This window comes from Tachyglossus aculeatus, chromosome 4 (genome assembly GCF_015852505.1).
Source record: "Tachyglossus aculeatus isolate mTacAcu1 chromosome 4, mTacAcu1.pri, whole genome shotgun sequence".
In the NCBI taxonomy this organism is placed as follows: Eukaryota; Metazoa; Chordata; class Mammalia; order Monotremata; family Tachyglossidae; genus Tachyglossus; species Tachyglossus aculeatus.
In genome coordinates this window covers 100,848,362-100,866,939 of record NC_052069.1, presented here as the reverse complement: position 1 = coordinate 100,866,939, position 18,578 = coordinate 100,848,362, and the positions used below count along the sequence as shown (strand labels likewise).

At 40.0% G+C, this 18,578-nt stretch overlaps 1 protein-coding gene across 1 annotated transcript in view; it reads left to right on the top strand.

Moving 5' to 3' along the window:
- Positions 1 to 18,578, top strand: part of PBX3 (PBX homeobox 3) — a 217,042-nt gene that overhangs the window by 175,815 nt on the left and 22,649 nt on the right. The window contains 2 exon segments of the mRNA XM_038745553.1: positions 5,717 to 5,958; positions 15,927 to 16,117. Coding sequence (XP_038601481.1) covers positions 5,717 to 5,958; positions 15,927 to 16,117 — 433 coding nt within the window.

Sequence of the window (18,578 nt, the reverse complement as noted above, 5' to 3'; positions counted from 1 at the left end):
TCCCTTGGGTCAAGCTTTCATTGTGTTTGCAATATTGTTCTGTTAGAGAGGATACTACTGTACAATTCAGCCACTGCAGATTTTCTAATCTACTTATTTATAATTCAAAAGCTTGCCCATGTATTAATGAACCCTTAATGAGCTGTTGAAAATGCCTGAATTTCAGTCAGATTATTAAACTCAAACGGCCCCTATAATCATACCATTTGAGTGGGCTTTAGGTACTTTTCACATCTGCAGCTTTGTATTGTGAGGGATTTGGGTTTATGCGAAAGAAGGCTTTGTAATAATTTTGACCTGCAATTTATTTATTGCCCTCACAATGCAGCAGTCTGTGTAGATGCTCTCTTCTATTATCGGAGGGGCAGGTGCACAGCATGTTGAAAGACAGTTAATTAGGATTTGCTGAAAGATATGCAAAAACTGTGGGCTTATAACAAAGCCAAGTTCATTGTTAAACAGTGTTTTAGTATCTGTTTATGTGATTTGTCTAAATCTAAGGGATCCTCAAATGAATGTTGTGGTTTATAAGTAGATTAAAATCAGTAGCAAACATGTTTTTATTAACCTTATAGTGCTCCACTGTCACCAGAGATAGAGGATTTCAAACTTTATAGAGACCCATATGTGCGCCAACATATGTTGTTGAGCAGAACTAGACTGGCCAATTTTTTCTTGTTTCTCCCCACATTTGAAAAATCTTCCCTTCTTGTTAGTACTCAGTTAAGAGTATTTTGAGCCATCCTGCGGGGGTGGGGGGGCATTAGTAGTTGCATAAGGGCATTGTTGGAAGGAATATATGGAGCTCCTTAGCTTGATTCTAATGTACAGTTAGAAGGTCAGTGAGCTAATCAGTAACGACCCCCACTTGATATACTAAGGAATGAAAATCAGAGAGAGAGAGAGAGAGAGAGAGAGATTGAGAGAGAGAGAGTGTATGTGTTTGGTGATGGTGTAAGGGCTGGGGTGGGGGTGGGAGATTTATATGCACAGAATGTGTATGGTATATTTACCAGTATTCAAACTGAGAGTCATTTGCAAACCAAACACCAGGCAGAGAAGACTATTGCTCATGGAGAAACATAATTATAATCTTTTTCTAAACTCTAAACTCTTTCTTCCCGTGGTGATTTTCAAACTAAGAAGTACAATAGATCAAACATGCTGTGTGACTAAAATATTGAGAAACAGATTTCAAGATTTTGTAGAATACATAAAGTTTTGTCATTTCCAAAGGAAATGAGCTCCTATTTATTATGTGCTGCTTTACCTGGCTTATAGTTGGGTTTTGTAATTTTCCATAGGTAACTTGGATTTTTTTCTACTCTAAAATATTTTTAAAGTTAAGGGGTATACTCCACAAGGTTAAAAAAAAAAAAAACCAGACAATTTTTTTGGAAGACAACTCTGTTGGAACCTCCCTCCCTTAACCTTGCTCCGGATCTCCCAGTCTCCCACCATCCTGACTACCCACGTTCCTGCCTCCTCCCAGTCTTACCCTTCTTTCCAGTGCTTCTCCCAGATCCACTTAACCTCTGCCTTCTTCTAACCTCTAACCTCCAGATCCTTCTCTCCTCCTTTCTAGTCTCAGGTCTTCCTGGCCCAGTGTTTCTCCCAGGCCAGTGAGTCCCTGCCCACACCAACAATTTCTTGAATATCCCATCAGCCTTCCTCTTGACCCTGGACTTTTTATTGTGCCACAGCTCCCCTCCACACTCTCCCTCTAAACCCCCCCGCCCCAATATTTCAACCCCATTCTTCCCCATGATCCGATGAGCCAGCTCACCTGCCCACCTCCCACACACACCTACCTGTCTGCTTGCCAACCTGCTTCTGTACTCCATGGTCATATCCCAGCGTTCTGCTTGCCCTCCTTTTGGAATTCCCCTTTCTGATAGGTGGTTTTCTGGGGATGAGACAAACTTGCCTATGAACCCATGAAAAAATGGTTGCCGATCACTTTTACAATTGTGATATATCACTCATAAAGTTAGTATAGAAACTATTAACCCGTTTATTCTTCTGTATGGGATTAACTGTGGGAGGGAGTTAACTCATGGATTTCAAGTAAGTGCAATTTCAGTAGCATGTAAACATACGGTAAAGTATCTTCTGTCTTCCACTTAGCTCTTTCTTTCATGTTTTGTTGACTGGATGTCAGCAGATGCATATTTGTAAAAATTGCAGTGTTTTCATTTGTATTTATGTCTTTGTAGGAATAAAGGACAATTTTTGTGCGTGATGGAACAGTCAGGATTGTGGGTTCCCTGTTGGCCTTTTTATCTATGTATATGCACCTGTGGGTGGATTTCACCATTAATGGAACCTTTTTCAAACACAAAGGTCAAGCTAAATATACACACCTGCCTATATATGCATATATGTGTACACATATATATGTCTTCCAAGCTATGAATTTTTCTTCCCATTATTAAGATAGTAAAGGGCCCTCTCTTTGTATAATAAGGAATGTATAAACACCACTAATGACTAATGAGCCCCTAATGAAACAAATGTGGGACCTATTCCCTGGAAGGAAAATTTACAACTGTGAAGATGTAAATACAAATATCCATTCTGACCGGCTCCAGTTAGGGTGGCTATTTTATCCAGGTTTATACCAGACAGTCTGGTTTCCAGTGGTCTGCCTGGTATGGATAGGGCATCAGATGCCATTATGCATCAAGCGCTTAGTACAGTGCTCTGCGCACAGTAAGCGCTCAATAAATACGATTGAATGAATGAATGAATGAATGAATGAATTATGCCCTCTTTTTCGCTGTAACCTCCCAGCCTCCCTCTGCTTCGGTTCCTTCATGCAGCTGAGTTCTGCAGTAAGGTAGCAGTGGCCCTGATTCGGGGATGGGACACAAGAGCCTTCTTCAGGGCTCTTGGATAAAGTGATGGGGATCTAGGTGACCTTGGACAGACTTCAGCAAAATGGTTCATATGACATCATTAAGGTATGCTGCCCGCCCTGCAAAACACAAATGATGAAATATGCATTTATCCATAGGTTCGTTGTGAGTGGGGAACTGTCTACCAACTCTGTTGTATTGTACAAGGGCTGAGTATAGTGCTCTGCACATAGTAAGTGCTCAATAAATACCACTGATGGATTGATTGATCCATGCAATATTTGCGAAGGGCCCTTAGAGTCTACCCTAGATAGCTACAATGTCACTCGCTTTTCTTCTCTGTTTAAGAGTATCCTCTCTCTAACTGATTTTGCTGGCCTTTCCTCCTAAGGCTCACCACTGAGTACTTTTTTTTTTCTGTTTATCACCTTGGAGGCATCAAGACTATATAAAGATACGTTGACATTGTACTTGATTTTGTATATATGTATATATGTTTGTACATATTTATTACTCTATTTATTTTACTTGTACATATCTATTCTATTTATTTTATTTTGTTAGTATGTTTGGTTTTGTTCTCTGTCTCCCCCTTTTAGACTGTGAGCCCACTGCTGGGTAGGGACTGTCTCTATATGTTACCAACTTGTACTTCCCAAGCGCTTAGTACAGTGCTCTGCACACAGTAAGCGCTCAATAAATACGATTGATGATGATGATGATGATTTTGGATCACATTTTGAAATAAGGAATAGAATGTGTAAATGCAGGGAGAATCTAATGAGAACCTTGAAAATTAAGGGAAAGTATGTAAACAGATGTAAGAAACATATGACCGGTATAGACTAAAATATGAATTTGAACAAATATTTTGATGAAGAAGAACACCTCAAGTATTAAATATTTTGATGAAAAAGAAAGCCCCAAATATTGAATTTGAACAAAAATTTGATGCAAAAGAAAACTCCAAGTACTGCAAAACTGAAAAAAAATAGCAGGTTGTTACAGAAACAAGATCATAAAAGACAGATAAGGCAGAATTGTGAACTAAGTAGGATTCCCCAAAACCACCCCTGGGCAAAACAACAGGAGCAATTTTATATGTACAAATAAATGAAAGTATAGCCATGGGAGCGCCTGGTGAAAATATGCAATGCACAGAAGAACATAGGGGAGAGGGAGAGACAGAGAGACAGAGAGAGAGAGAATATGAAACCCCAAATGTTGACAAATCCAGCTCATCCAACATATATGTAACCTTTTCTGGGCTAGGGTAAGGTAGCAGTATTTGGCCTCAGCCTAGGCCCAGACTGCATCTGCCTAGCAATTTTATTTAAAACCATCTGGAAACTAACTTGTGACTCTCCAGACTAATTTTGTGGCCACGGTACTAAATATTGTCAAACCCTTGTTGATCTAGTAACAAATTATTTAAAATGCTGTTGAAAGCAATGTAATTCAGTGAAATTCTGATTTCTGTTTTTAAAGGAAGGTGGTGGTTTTAAAGTGTGCGGTTAAGGGTGTTTTTAAAGCCTCGTCTCCTTGTGCCTCAGTTGTTTGCCAATGAAGAGGCATGTTGAATCTGTGATTCAGAGCATCAAGGAATCAACTCTGATCTTAAAGGAATATATATTTTCTTCCAGTTAGCATATGAAATAGCAATGCTAGTGTGCAGTTGAGTACTTGGCAGTTTATAGATGTTACTGTCATGTAAGCTGCACTCAACACAGAGTGTGCACCACTGTGTGTAAATAATAACAGGCGCAGACACAGAAGGCAGAATTCGAATGCAAACATGCTGGATGCCAAACTTCACCCCCACAGGGATACTCCGGAACTAGTGCTTGAATACCTGTTTTTAAACAGATTTAAAAAGGTTAATTGGGCTGGGATATTTTAGATCATGTTACATCTCTAATGAAAATGCTGATTTTGAACAGCCATGACTCTGGTGATTTTTACATCGCTGTAATTATTTTAAAACTTTGTTTTCAGTGTTGTTGATAACATCTTGGCAGAAAGCCTGCGTGACCTGATTAAACCTACAAATTGTCAGACTTGATCTATAGTACTCAGATGAGATTGCTGACTGGGCATCACTTAGGAAGTTCTTGATTTAAAAGAGAAATTAGATTGAGAATGTTCCCAGAAATGTATTGTAATATCAGTGGCACATTTTTAGCATGTATTTAGTGTCCTAGTTTATAGTTTGCTGGCAATTGCTTAACAGCCCTGTAATAATAAAAAAAAATCAGCATAGCTAATTAACTCATAATGTATGTGTTTCTGCTCCCCCTCAAATTACATGATGGAAAAGCACATCTAATTCTGTTTATTTTCCAGTTTTGGAGACAGCACATAAATTAAACATTCAAAGGGAATTTTAAATTCTGGGTCTGGCTGCACAAAAGAACCCACAAGCTTCCTTTTGGTTTTTTTAAGTATTGGAATTGTTTTTTCCCCTCATTCTTATTTCCTGCTCTTCCCCTATTTTTTTTCCCCATTTTGTGTCTCTGACCTCTCATTTGAGGAACTGGAAACTTCCAGGTCCCCAGCCCATTAGGCGACTGAGTTTTTTCTTTTCCAGGGATCTATCCCTGGAGGGGTGAAATTAATGAGCTTGGTTGGAGGAGAGAGGATTTAAGAAGCCGGGGCTGGGCATGAAGCTAAGCTTGAAAGGAGCTGTCTTATGTGGTAGAAAAATTCATTGGTAAAATGTGAACTAATAAAACGAATCAGTGTAAACTGCAATGCAATGATATTGCTGTCTGACAGTTTTCTCAGATAAACAAAATATTTATCCCGATCTTTGTTTCTCTCCCTCTCTCTCTCTTCCTCCTCTCTCTTCTTTCTTGAAGGTCTCAGCATCAGAGGAGCCCAGGAAGAGGACCCTCCTGATCCCCAGCTAATGAGACTGGACAATATGCTTTTGGCAGAAGGGGTTTCAGGTCCTGAGAAAGGTGGGGGATCGGCAGCAGCAGCTGCAGCCGCAGCAGCCTCTGGAGGTTCTTCAGATAACTCTATTGAACACTCAGATTACAGAGCCAAATTGACCCAGATCAGACAAATCTATCACACAGAACTGGAGAAATATGAACAGGTCAGCAGCAACCACTCTGTGTGCACCTGCTATTGCTCTTCTGTTAGACTGTGTTAACCAATTTCCGGTTTTTTGATAAGTAGGAGTTAAAACAAAGAGAAACGTAAATAAAAATATAAAACTCCAAGTGAATTGCTTTGTGTTGAAAAAGGGAGATTCATCACGACCTCTGAGGTGATACCAAATGCCTGTTTTTTCATACCTACCTGTCCTACTCTTCCTTCCTTCCTTCCCTTTTGTCGACTGCAGTCTCTCCCACCCCTATTTTCTACCCTGTCAACACTCCCGCCTAGATGTCTGTCCCAGCTCCTTTTGCATCCTTACGTCTACCCATCTCTTTGTTGCTGAATTGTAGTTTCCAGGCGCTTAGTACAGTGCTCTGCACACAGTAAGCGCTCAATAAATACGATTGAATGAATGAATACCCCATTTCCTTCCTCCTGGAGTCCTAGTCCTACTCCAACCCTCTACCCTCATTATTTTTAACAAAAATCAAACATGTCAACACTCAGAAGCAGTGTGAAATTGTTATTAATTTAAGGGGGTTGTGCCTTGATGTATGACATAAGTAGCATTAAAAGAACCCAATTCTAAAATCAGAGTGCTTTTGTAGAGTGAGCTGAGAGCTCTCTAATCCTGTGGATGCCTTAATCCTGTAATGAATGCTTCTTGAGCAAATAACTGACGAGATTAATTTTTCGGTGAACAAAACTGCAGGATGCGCAATATGGCTTAAAGCCAGACCACCTTGGGCTATGATCTCTTCTGATCTCCCAAGCTAAGCAGGCTCTGGTCTAGTTGCTGTGTGGATGTGAGGCTTCCCAGAATAATTCCAATTGCTGCAGGAGGAGGTCTCGCTGATTAATTAGGGGATTCTCTTTGATCTGAGACAGCATTGAACTAATAATCAAGCCTGAGGCTGGGAATTCTCTCCTCCAGTGGGTCTGTTCTTCAGATAAGCCCCCAAAAAAAAAACCCCCCAAAAAAACCAGGTTCTAATCTCTTGAGGTGCCTAAATCTTACAAAAAGGGCCCTGGGATCTTGCATTCTGGGATTCGTGGATTTAGTAGTCTGTATTTCAGTCTGCCTTCTGGAATACCCTGGGCCATTCCAGTCAATCAGTAGTGTTTCTTGAGTACCTAAGTGGGAAGACCACTGTACTAAAAGCCTTGCTATTCTTCACTGATCTCCCTGCATATTCCCATTCTGTGGAGGGACTGGAGCAGGGGTGACATGGTCCTAGGTTTCTCCTTAGTTGTTAATACTTTTGATGGAATGGTTGGCATGAATTTATTGCTTTCATCACTGAGGTTGCAAAATGGTCTCTGAAATATTCCCTGATTGTCATAAAACGTTCTGAAAAATGCTTTTTGGGAATGGAAACCTCCCATATATGGTCCGAGTTGAAGGTAGTTTTGAAAGGGACTAACATTTATAAAGATTTTCCTGAGCATAAGTAATTGAAACACGGGCAGTGGGGGTGGACGAGGAATATTAAAAACCTCAAGAAGGATTTAGATAAATTAATGTGAGGTAGGTCCATACTGGATTATTAAAGAGAAAAGCCATGGGTGTTAGTCGGCATATCTCTAACCTTGAGGGTGGGTGTTAAAAACCTTGTTACTACCCTCAGAGACAGAATCTTAGTTAAGTGGACCAGTAAGCCAACCCTGTAATGTAAAGCCCTATGTTCTTGGCAGAGCAAAATGGGGAGTAGTTGGGACAGGAGAGGAGGAATAGTTAGCTGAAGGGGTAGATTCAAGTTAGTATAGGGTGCCAGAAAGTTTAAATGGGATTTGGATTGTTATCTTCATCATCAGTATTTATTGAACATCCACTGAATATAGAACACTGTATTAGTTGTTTGAAGCATACGGTTAATGAAGACACTGTCTCTGCTCTTTAAGAATATTTCAGTATAATGGAGGTGACAAGGCAGAACCAGGGAATAAAAGCAGTTGAAGGAAATACAATGGAAAAAAAATGAAATAAAACTGATAACAAAAGTGAGCAAAAAATACAGTAATAAAAAAGTGGAGTAAGTGTGAAGGATGCCTATTGAGATGACCTGAACAGGGAAGAGAAGAGTATTTGGGGAGTAGCTTCTGGAGGAGATGCTTGTAGGAGGCCTATAAAAGTGGGAAGGGAACATGATTAGTGGTTCTGAAGTGGGATAGAGTTCCATGCAAGAAGAGGGCCATGTACAGTGAGTTGGAGATGGGAGCTGGGGGAAGAGTGCGTGTGTGCAGATTAACAAAGGGACTTTAGAGGTTAAAACTCAGGGTCTCAGGCTAAGGAGGACCCCTTAAAAATAAGACTATAATCTTCAGCTAATTATGTGTGTGTGTATATACATATATATTATCTATGATTTGAATATGTAATACCTGATCTAAAGTAGGAAGTAGCCTATTTTGAATTAAAATTATATTCTGCATGTTTTAAGTGCTTAGTACAGTGCTCTGCACGCAGTACGCGCTCAGTTAATATGATTGATTGGTGTTTTAAGACTGAATTGTAGCCACAGAATGGCTTTTTGTTAATTGAAAGGAAAATTTTGTATAGCGGTAATAATGCCAGAGTTGTGATCATTTTGTTTAAACAAAGAAGGCACTTGTCTGCAGGGGCCCCACAAAAAGTAAAAGCCTGGGCACCCAGGAGAGTTAAATTGCCCTTGGATGGGAGAGTTAAGGACAAAATGCCAATAGGACATTAGCTTGGAAGGAGCAAAGAGTGTGCGCTACTGTAGCAAGAAAAGAGAGCAGAAAATCTGGTTGAGACCATTGAATCCAACTTTAAGGAGTTTCTGTGTGCTGCAAACAGGAATAGGTTCGATACTGGTGGTTTTTGAGGTGGGGATGGGGGGTGCTAATAATAATAATGATGGCATTTATTAAGCGCTTACTATGTGCAAAGCGCTAATGTGTTTTGAATGACATTTTACAACAAGCTTGATGATGATACTCATTTATTAAGTATGTGCCAAAGCACTAGGGTGAATACAAGATAATCTGATCAGACACAGACCCTGTCCCATACAGAGCTCACTATCTAAGAGGGAGAGGGATCAGATATTTTATTCTCATCTTATCAGTGAGGAAGCTGAGGTACAGAGAAGTTAAATGACTTGCCCAAGGCTAGCAAGAGTCTAGAACCAAGGCCTCCTGACTCCCAGCCCCGTGTTCTTTCCTTTAGGCCAAGCTGCTTCCATTTTAGGAAGATGATCTGAGCATCAGAGTGTAGGGTAGAATCAAATTGGACCTTATCGAGTGGAGGTGGAGTCAGGGAGACCTGTAAGGAGGCCTTGCTTTAAAGTGAAGAGGGCTTGGACCAAGGTGGGGCCAGTAAAGGAAGAAGAAAAAACAACAGGATTTAGAGACAGACTGGATGTAGGAAATGAAAAACAGAGCAGTCGAATATGAGGCCAAGATTATGAGCTCCTGGACAGATTGATAATAATTATGGTATTTGTTAAGCACTTACTATGTGACAAGCACTATTCTAAGCTCTGGGGTAGGTACAAGGTAAGCAGGTTGTCCCACGTGGGGCTCACAGTCTTAATCCCCATTTTACAGATGAGGTAACTGAGGCACGGAGAAACTAAGTGACTTGCCCAAAGTCACACAGCAGACAAGTGGCAGAGCTGGGACTAGAACCCACGACCTCTGACTCCCAAGCCCGGGCTCTTTCCACTGAGCCACGCTGCTTTGTCGACTCTGATGGTAAAGTCAGGAAGATGAGCTCAGTTTAAATTCAGTCGCCAGTGCAGGAGGAAATGCTAGATTGAAAGGTAGATGAGAGGTTGTGGTTGATGAAGTAGATTTGGGAGTCATCCCGATAGAGGTGATATTTGAAGTTGAAGAAATGTCTGCTGGGTGACCTCAAGCAAGTCACTTAACTTTTCTAAGTCCCTCACCTGTAAATGGGGATTTAATCCCTATTCTCCCTCATGCTTAAATGGTAAGCTCTCTGCAGGGCCTGATTCTCTTGTATCTAACCCAGCGCTTAAGTACAGTGCCTGGCCCAGAGTAAGTGCTTAACAAATACCACTTAAAAAAAAAAAAAGATGAGCTCCCCAAAAGAATGAGTTTAGGGAGAGAGAAGCAAAGGACTCAGAGAAAAGCCCTGTGGGGCATCCAAAGTTAAAGGGGGAGAGAAGGAAGAAGAGACAGGAAAGGAGACTGAGAAGGAGCAGTTAGAGGGGTAGAAAGAAAACCAAAATATAACTGTATTGGGGAAATCAAGCTGAGATAGTATGAAGGAGAAGGGAGTGGCCAGCAGCCAGGTGATCAAGGAGGCTGAAGGTAGTGCAGAATAACCTTTCAACTGGGTTAAAAAGTCACTGGAGACCATGTTAAGCATGGCCTTAGTAGAATGAAGGGGGTGAGAACCGGATTTCCAAGTGTTTTTTTATTTGTCCATCTTGGGTTGTAATGGAAATGCTGGCAGAATCAGTGTGGGAACAACTCATCATTCACTTTCCATGAATTTAATAGCCCAGAATCCTCCACTTAAATTGCCAAGAGACATGAGGACTCTGAATGACAGAGACTCGGTGACAGATAGGAGGAACATGTGTTCTGAGGCCCTTAGTCTGAGAATTATGTTTGGTCTTTCATGTTTATCTTTGCTATAAAGAAATAAACTACTTTGGACCCTTAAAGCTATTCACTTTGTTGTATTCTGCAATGGAGCTGTAATGAAAATGTATCTGTAGCCTGTTTAGATTTAGATTGCCATGAAATTAACAAACACCAAGACTGCAGTAAATTAAAGTACCTTATAAACAGTCACATTTACAAAGCTGAGTAGTCGAGAGCTATAGTTTGAGCTAAAATAAATTCAGACTGATAGCCTTAGGTTTTTTTTTTTCATATGTTGTTGTGGCGTTGATACCTCTTAAAATGCGAGTTAAAAATAGTTTTCAGAATGTGTCATTTGATTTTATGCAAGATCCAGGTTTAATGATTCCCGAGGTCTTCCATTTTTAGCCTGCTACCTCCATTTACAAAGGCTTTCAGCTGAAATGTCAGAGCTATCTGTCCAAACCCGAGGAAATCAGAGTAGGTTCTCAAGTACTGTTACAGCAGAGAGAGGCAGGGCTGATTTAAAACATGTAACTTTTCCCCTGTTGATCCTGACACCCAGATATGTCTGCTTTACAGAAATATGATAATTTTCCAAAGCTTTCAGCAAACCGTCTTCTAGCACTTTGTCTCAGGAACAGTGCCTGTCTGTACTCCAAAGAGACGAACTTGACTGCATCCCTGCCTGTCTCTTGTTGATTGGCCAAAAGTTTTGAAAGGTTGTTTTGTCCTACAAATATAGAGAATGCCAAAAAAAGTGTGTATCTTACCTTCCAAATGTTCTTATGTGATTTGCCCCTCAGCCCTTGGCATATAATACAATCTTAGAGTCTGCACTCTCTGCCTAGGAGGAGTTTGGTATTAAATGAAAAAGGGCTCTTATTGGACAGGACTTTCTTGATCTGTCTCCCTGGCTACCAGATGGACAGATTGCTTTTTACAGACAGTTTGATTTAGACATTTGTTGCTTGCTATGTGAATGCACTTTAAAAAAAAAAAGGGAGAAAATGTCACGCCATGAGCAGCTCTCCCACTTTGCTTGTGCCAGGAGAAATGCTTGTACACAGGCAGTTCTGTTCATAATTTACAGCTACTATAATAGAGATGACATGTTGAAAGCCATCTTCTATAATTACATTGAGATACATTTTTGCTCAAGGCAGAAGTATTGTAAGGGTCCCAAGCTTCCCCAAGCATCTGGGAACCTGCTTTCAGGATTCACAAATGCCTTTCGAATTCACCCCAAATCAGGGTGGAGTGCTGAAGCCAGACAAGTGCCCATGAATGTGCTGAAAGCTAATCAGATGCAGTTTGCCTGCTCGGCAGCCTTATTGTTGCTGAAGAGCATTTTGGGATTGGATAGCTGAATGGTGAACCAAAGTATTCTTTGACATTTTCTAGAATTCTGCCTACTGGCTAGTGATCATATACTAGCAGAGGATTTTTGATAATGTCAGTTTATCCAAACTTGCCTTCCCATATCCTATTTGCCATTTTCCAGTCACAGGGAGGTTAAAAAAAATAGAATACCTTATCGGCAATAAATAAACATGACAAAGTTAACATCGCCAAGCCAGACTTTATTCTTCAGTTCTCAGAGTTTCTTTGCCTCTTGCAAGCATTGTGCTGATGTCAGCTTTTATACCAGATTTTTTTTTTTCCTTTTTGGTGTGGAATTTACTTGCTTAAAAGTTCTTTGCAGAAATGCCCTCTGTGACCTCAAGATTTAGTAAAGAAAATTAATCATTTTCTATCTAAATGAATAAGTTGTCTTCTCTGTACTAGTAGTTGACATATTTTCATAAGTGGTAGTACAAAATTTCCACGTCAAGTTTTACTTCTGGTAAAACATATGCTCACTTTTTTGCAGAATATACAGTAAGTTAAACTTATTTTAAGATACTCAAATCACCAATTTTGTTGCTCCCAAACTAGGCAATCATTTGACTTAAGCTGAGTTGGATTTTACTATTGATTAGAAAAATTTCCCACATACTAAGTATCAGTCATATTTTATGGCAGTTTTTGGATGCCTAAGCTTCATTCTTACAAATTCAGGAGGTGGCCTTTAGGAATGTGATCCATTCAAAATCTCAGTTTAGCAAGTGTAGCTTATAGTGAGACTTCATTGTGCTGAGAGAAAACTGACAATGTTGTAATTTATGCCCATGTGAGTATTTGGGGGTAAAAAGCAAGTATTGGTTAAAGAGCAAGACTTGGGAGGATTTAATCAACTTGCTAAATCAAGATTTCACCTCTTATGAACACACCAAAAGAGAAACAATTTCACGACTTGACATGTTTTCCATGGATGTAGACTATAACAGTTACTAACCAGTTAGAATGGCTTCATAGAGATGGTTGTCCGTGGATCTGGAAATCTGTTGTACAATATTTAGAGTCTCTTGAAGGAGCAAATTTTGGGGAGAAACTCTTGTGATTTATAATCTTAACCAGGCTGTCTAGGTGCACTGTGAAGGTTCAGTCCAGTCTTCAGCTACACACCACCGAGAATCACCCAAACCGATCATAGTACCTTGTGCCCTGTTGTCTGATGTTAGGACCTTTGCAGAGATGTGAGCTTGCAAATCTAAGGTTCGGTCAAGTTCCAAAAAGGAAATGTTCAGGTTTCATTGCAAACCTATTTCAACTTATAAATTTACTTAAAGCCCTTGATTAATTTTGATTTCCCTGTCCCTATGGCTCAAAATAATGTGCAGTATTTACATTCTAAGTTGAGGGACTAGGAAATTTCAAAAATTGAGACAACTGGCTCTCCAGGAATAAAAAGACAGGAAAAGAAAATATGAGAATCTTTAGCCTTTTTCTCCTCTGCTAATATTGCTCAGGTTTAATGAACCATTTGTGCAGGTGCCATGACCCTCCTTGCTACTTTTTGGTTCCAACATCCATTTTAATGGAGAAAGTAGGGGTGTGTAATAGAAATGGTGCCATGTCCACAGCAGTGCTAGACCCTTGAATTTAAGGCACTTTAAACAATGTCAGTGGGCTCTGTGTTCAATAAGACCAAAATTGGGAGAGTGTACAAAGCCAACATTTCAAAAATCATTGCCATCTCTTTACATTGATTTGATTTCTTTTTTGGCAGCATTTTACATGAAGTAGCATTTTACACCTTTTAAGGGATAGAAAATGAGACTTGAAGTACCCCGTGAGCTGCTCCGAAAGTAGTGCAGACGATGATGTAAATTAGGCTGTAATTTACTTTCTGTAGTGTAAAGAAAAAAAAATCACTTTGCCTGAAGTGTATGCATCTTTCTTAAGGGTGTACCCAGATTTTAATTATCTAAATGTAAATACTTAACGAATTTTACTTAGAGTAATGAGCTAAAGTGCACACTACATAAATGAGATGTTCTAATTAATCATGTATGAACTACTGGTTTAAAGAAAAGCTATGTGAATCCTGCAAATGTTGGGCTATTGCCAAATTGCTAATCAGCATTTGCATTCATAGATGGCTTCACTTAATAAGTTGTGAGACATTCAGCAAATGTTTTAGGAAATTATGAGTTTTTAGATGCATAAACTTTTTGCTCTTCACCCTTTTTCCTCAATTGCACTCTTTTTATGAAAGCTGTTGGTTTGAAAATAGGGATGTTATATTAATATCCCAGGACTAATGAATAGGTAAAGTGAGAATTCATTTTTTACCAAAACACATGCAATATCATTCATATGATTTACTAGAGAATACACCCAGTTTAAAGTAATGAGAAAAATTACTGGTGCCAAAGTGAAATCTGTCTTCGCCTACCCAATAGAAAAGTTGTTAGAACGTTATTTTATGGCATGTATACCCTACTGACAATCAAAACTGACATGTCCTAAAAGTTCTATTCCTGGATAGAAAGCCAGCAGAACTGCCTGAGATAATGTGGTTATGGAAAACAAATAGAAAGTACATCCTAATGAATATGTCCAAATGCTTTCTTAACAAATCTTCCTCGGTTTTCCAAAGCCTGCTAGCAATTAACAGAAAGCAGCAGCTTAGAATTAAACTGTATTCTTTGGCCTGAAAATTTTATTTTTCCCTTTTTAACTTTGGTCCCTGAAGTGAACAAAAATGCAGATCATGAAAGCAAAAAAGGGGAAAATCTACATAATTGGACGAAATTTGTGACAGCTGCCAGCCTCACCTAAGAGGAAGTCTGGGTGGCTGCAATGGCATTGCCTGTGCAGAGAGTCTGAATGTCTCAGTATGGGATGAGGCATTGATTGGGCTGGATCTCATGAGAAGCCCAGTACAGTGTCCTACCTGTCTTAGCTTAAGGCTATAAAAGGGACTTCTGGTTTCTGAACTGCCAGATCTTTAACCTTTCAGTGCTGCAGGGCCTAGGGTGTAATCTAAAGACAGAAACGTTATATGGTTGCAGGGTATCCGCACTCCCGCGTTTATTTGAAAGAAATGGCTCACTCTCTCTTTTAAGCCTAAGCCTGGGGATTCTCAAAAGATTTTAAGCTCTTTAACAGGACATAGAAGGCTAAACCATAACATACTGAATGTGAGCAATGTATACACTATGTCTGGAAGGGAAGTGTGCATTATCCTTCAAAGTGCAATATGCCTTGTCGGTACAATTGTTTTCCTGCTCCCATTTGGACTTGGGTTAGGCAGAATTCCAGCAATAGGGTAGATACTGAGCATCAGAAGGATGTGGATACCATCATTTTATTCAATATTATTTCAAATGAAGGCTCTAGTTGTTGGCAGTTTCATAGGGGAAGGTAGGTATGACATAGCCAGAGAAAACCAGAGAGGCTTCCTCTAAGAATTAAAAAGCACGGAGGAAGTATTTAAAGAGGACAGGCTACACCTTATGGAAAAAGGGGGAGTGAGCCTCAGGGTATTTTGAGAATGAGGTTGAGCTGATTTTTCTTGAAGAAGACATCACCCTTTCGTCCCCACATAGTCCTGCTGTCTTTGTCTGCTGTGTGACCTTGGGCAAGTCACTTCACTTCTCTGTGCTCAGTTACTTCATCTGTAAAACGGGGATTAGGACCACGAGCCCCATGTGGGACAAGGACTGTGTCCATCTCAATTACCTTGTATCTACCCCCATTGCTTAGTATAGTGCCTGGCACATAGTAAGCATTTAACACATTATCATTATTATTATTATTATTATTATTATTATTATTATTATTATTATTACAAGAACCACTGGGCACCCATTGCTGCACAATTACAGCTACATGGGGGCCTGGTGGCAGCATTTTACACCTCGTAAGTATCTTGGAGTTATCCCATGGTGTGAGAATTGCCACCTGAATGCAATATGAAAAATCAGAGATGTTGCCCAGGGGCAATAAGGCAAAATTCCTGACATCTAAAGAATGCTTTTTTCTCCCCCTTTGCAGGCATGTAATGAATTCACTACACATGTGATGAACCTTCTCCGAGAACAGAGTCGAACGCGCCCCATTTCCCCAAAAGAGATCGAAAGGATGGTGGGCATCATTCATAGAAAATTCAGTTCCATTCAGATGCAGCTCAAACAAAGCACTTGCGAAGCAGTAATGATTTTAAGATCAAGGTTCCTTGATGCCAGGTAAGATGGCCTGTTTGCTCTGCGTTAAGGAGACATTATCCATACTGGGGGAAGAGAGAGTAAAGGGGAAGGAGGCGAGAAATGGGGTAAGCCCATTCTCCAGCTGCAAAAGACTCCGGATTTTTATATTTTTAGATAAACGTATTTGGCTGCTTTACTCAGCTAGTTTAGGACATCTATAAACAGGAATGACTCGGATGTTCAACAGTGCTACAGACTTCCTGCTTAAAAGAGGTTATATTGTTCCTGTAATGTGCAGTTATGAATATTCGCAAGCAGAATTTAAATAGGTTTTCAGGGAACAAATGTGATTTCAAAAAATATATTGTAGGTTTAGATCTTCCTCTATAAATAAAATAGTGGTAAATCCTAAAATTGATTTTAGGATTTGAATTTTCACTCTGCATCTCTTGTAGGGAAGGTCTTTAGGACAATAATAGGATGCAAATCTATTTAGGGATTACTTATTTTTGTTTTTAGCAGTTGTGTCTGTGGATTTAATCTTTTACTATTGTTTAGATCCACTAGCCTCCCCCCATTAAACTGAAGGCTCTTCGAGGGCTGAGACTTTGTCTTGAAATTCCATAGTATATTCCCAAGCATTTAATAGTCTCTGCATGCAGTCAGTTGTTCAGTCAGTGCTGTGGATGACAGGAAAAGGATGTAGGAACATAGCTACCTAGGTGGTATTAACCAAGACAATTAAAAGAACTTCTCTGCCTCTTGTTTGCAACATAAAATAGAAAGCTTTCTAGTTTACAGTATGTGAGTGAAGACTCTGATTTCCCAGGAACTTTGCACAGTGGATAGAGCATGGGCATGGGAGTCAGAAGGTCCTGGGTTCTAATCCCCGCTTTATCACGTGTCTGCTGGGTGACCTTGGGCAAGTCACTTAATTTCTCTGGGCCTCAGTTACCTGTAAATAGCAAAGACTCTGTAAAATGGGGATTAAGAGTGTGAGCCTCATGTGGGACAGGGATGGTGTCCAACCTGATTAACTTGTATCCACCCCAGTGCTTAGAAAACTACTTGTCACAGAGTAAGCACTGAACGTACAATAACAATAATAATAATAATAACAACTTCAGCTGTGATTGAAACCCTGGGGGCATTTTGTCCAAAGTGCCGAGAATATTTTGCCCTGTGGTCACGATGCCAGTCTGGCCTGAGGATAACTTGAGTACTGTAAAAGCTACCACCAATTCAGTTGTAACAGCAATGGGGTTTACAGACTTGTTCTTTCCTTATGGCTGGTAAGATCAGTAAATCCCACCACAGGATCAGTCGCAAAATTAATGATGGTAAAGTTGCCTGTCATCTATGTGGAAAAGAAACTTGTTCAGTGGATTTAGTTCTGAGCTTGAGTTCTTAGAGTTATCTGGGAAATGGCTGGAGGGTGATAATAATAATAATTATGGTATTTGTTAAGCGCTTACTATGTGCCAAGCACTTTTCTAATCGCTGGGTAGATACAAGGTAATCAGGTTGTCCCACATGAGACTCACAGTCTTAATCTCCATTTTACAGATGAGGTAGCTGAGGCACAGAGAAGTGAAATGACTTGCCCAAGTCACTCGGCAGACAAGAGTTGGAGTAGAGATTAGAACCCACGCCCTCTGGCTCCTAAACCTGTGCTCTTTCCATTAAGTCTTAATGCCTCTCTTAATGCCATTAATACAATTGAGCATCTCTGGAGCAACTTTGGAGGAAAAAAATCACAGGGAAATATATTTAGCAAATTCCAAGAACCATTTAAATAACAAAATGAGGCCTTTTTTAAATCCCTCTAACTGCAATAATAAAAACAAGGTAAACTGGACAGGACAGAATTAGGAGAGGAACCACTCTTTGTGAAGAGACTCTGCTGCCACGGGAATCTGTAGCTGGTAACATGGTGATACTGATGGAACCCAACACTATGGGATTGATGCTCCACTGCATATTAGCCTAAGGCACAGGCATCTTGATTGCAACCAACCCTGGGGGAATGAAACTTGAGAGAAAAATGCTTAATGGGAGTTTTCTAAAAAATGTTCTTCCAAGAAAATAAATAAAGCATAAGCTGGAAATCTCTTTTATGTCCCCCAAATACATGCAAATACAGGGATTCTGTTTCATATGCGCTGCAGGGCCTTTCAACAAGGCCTATGCCCTGGGAAGAGAAGATTGTTATGCTCCAGGCAAAAATGCTGTTAGCTCTGTGGCTCCCTTCCTCCCTTTTGCTTCCTACCTGCTCTGCCCTTGCAATTAAATGCAACACACACCTTTCAGACAATTGGGCAGAGTCAAGGATGCACCAGAACAATACAATTAAAAACAAATCTACTTTGGCCTCTTTTTCAGCCCAAGTGTTACAGTTTGGATATTGCATTCAAGTTTTCAGGGAAGCTCTGGAAGTTTATGATGTGAACGGATCAGACCAAGTCTGCAATTTTCCATGAACTTGAAGCCCAAAGACACC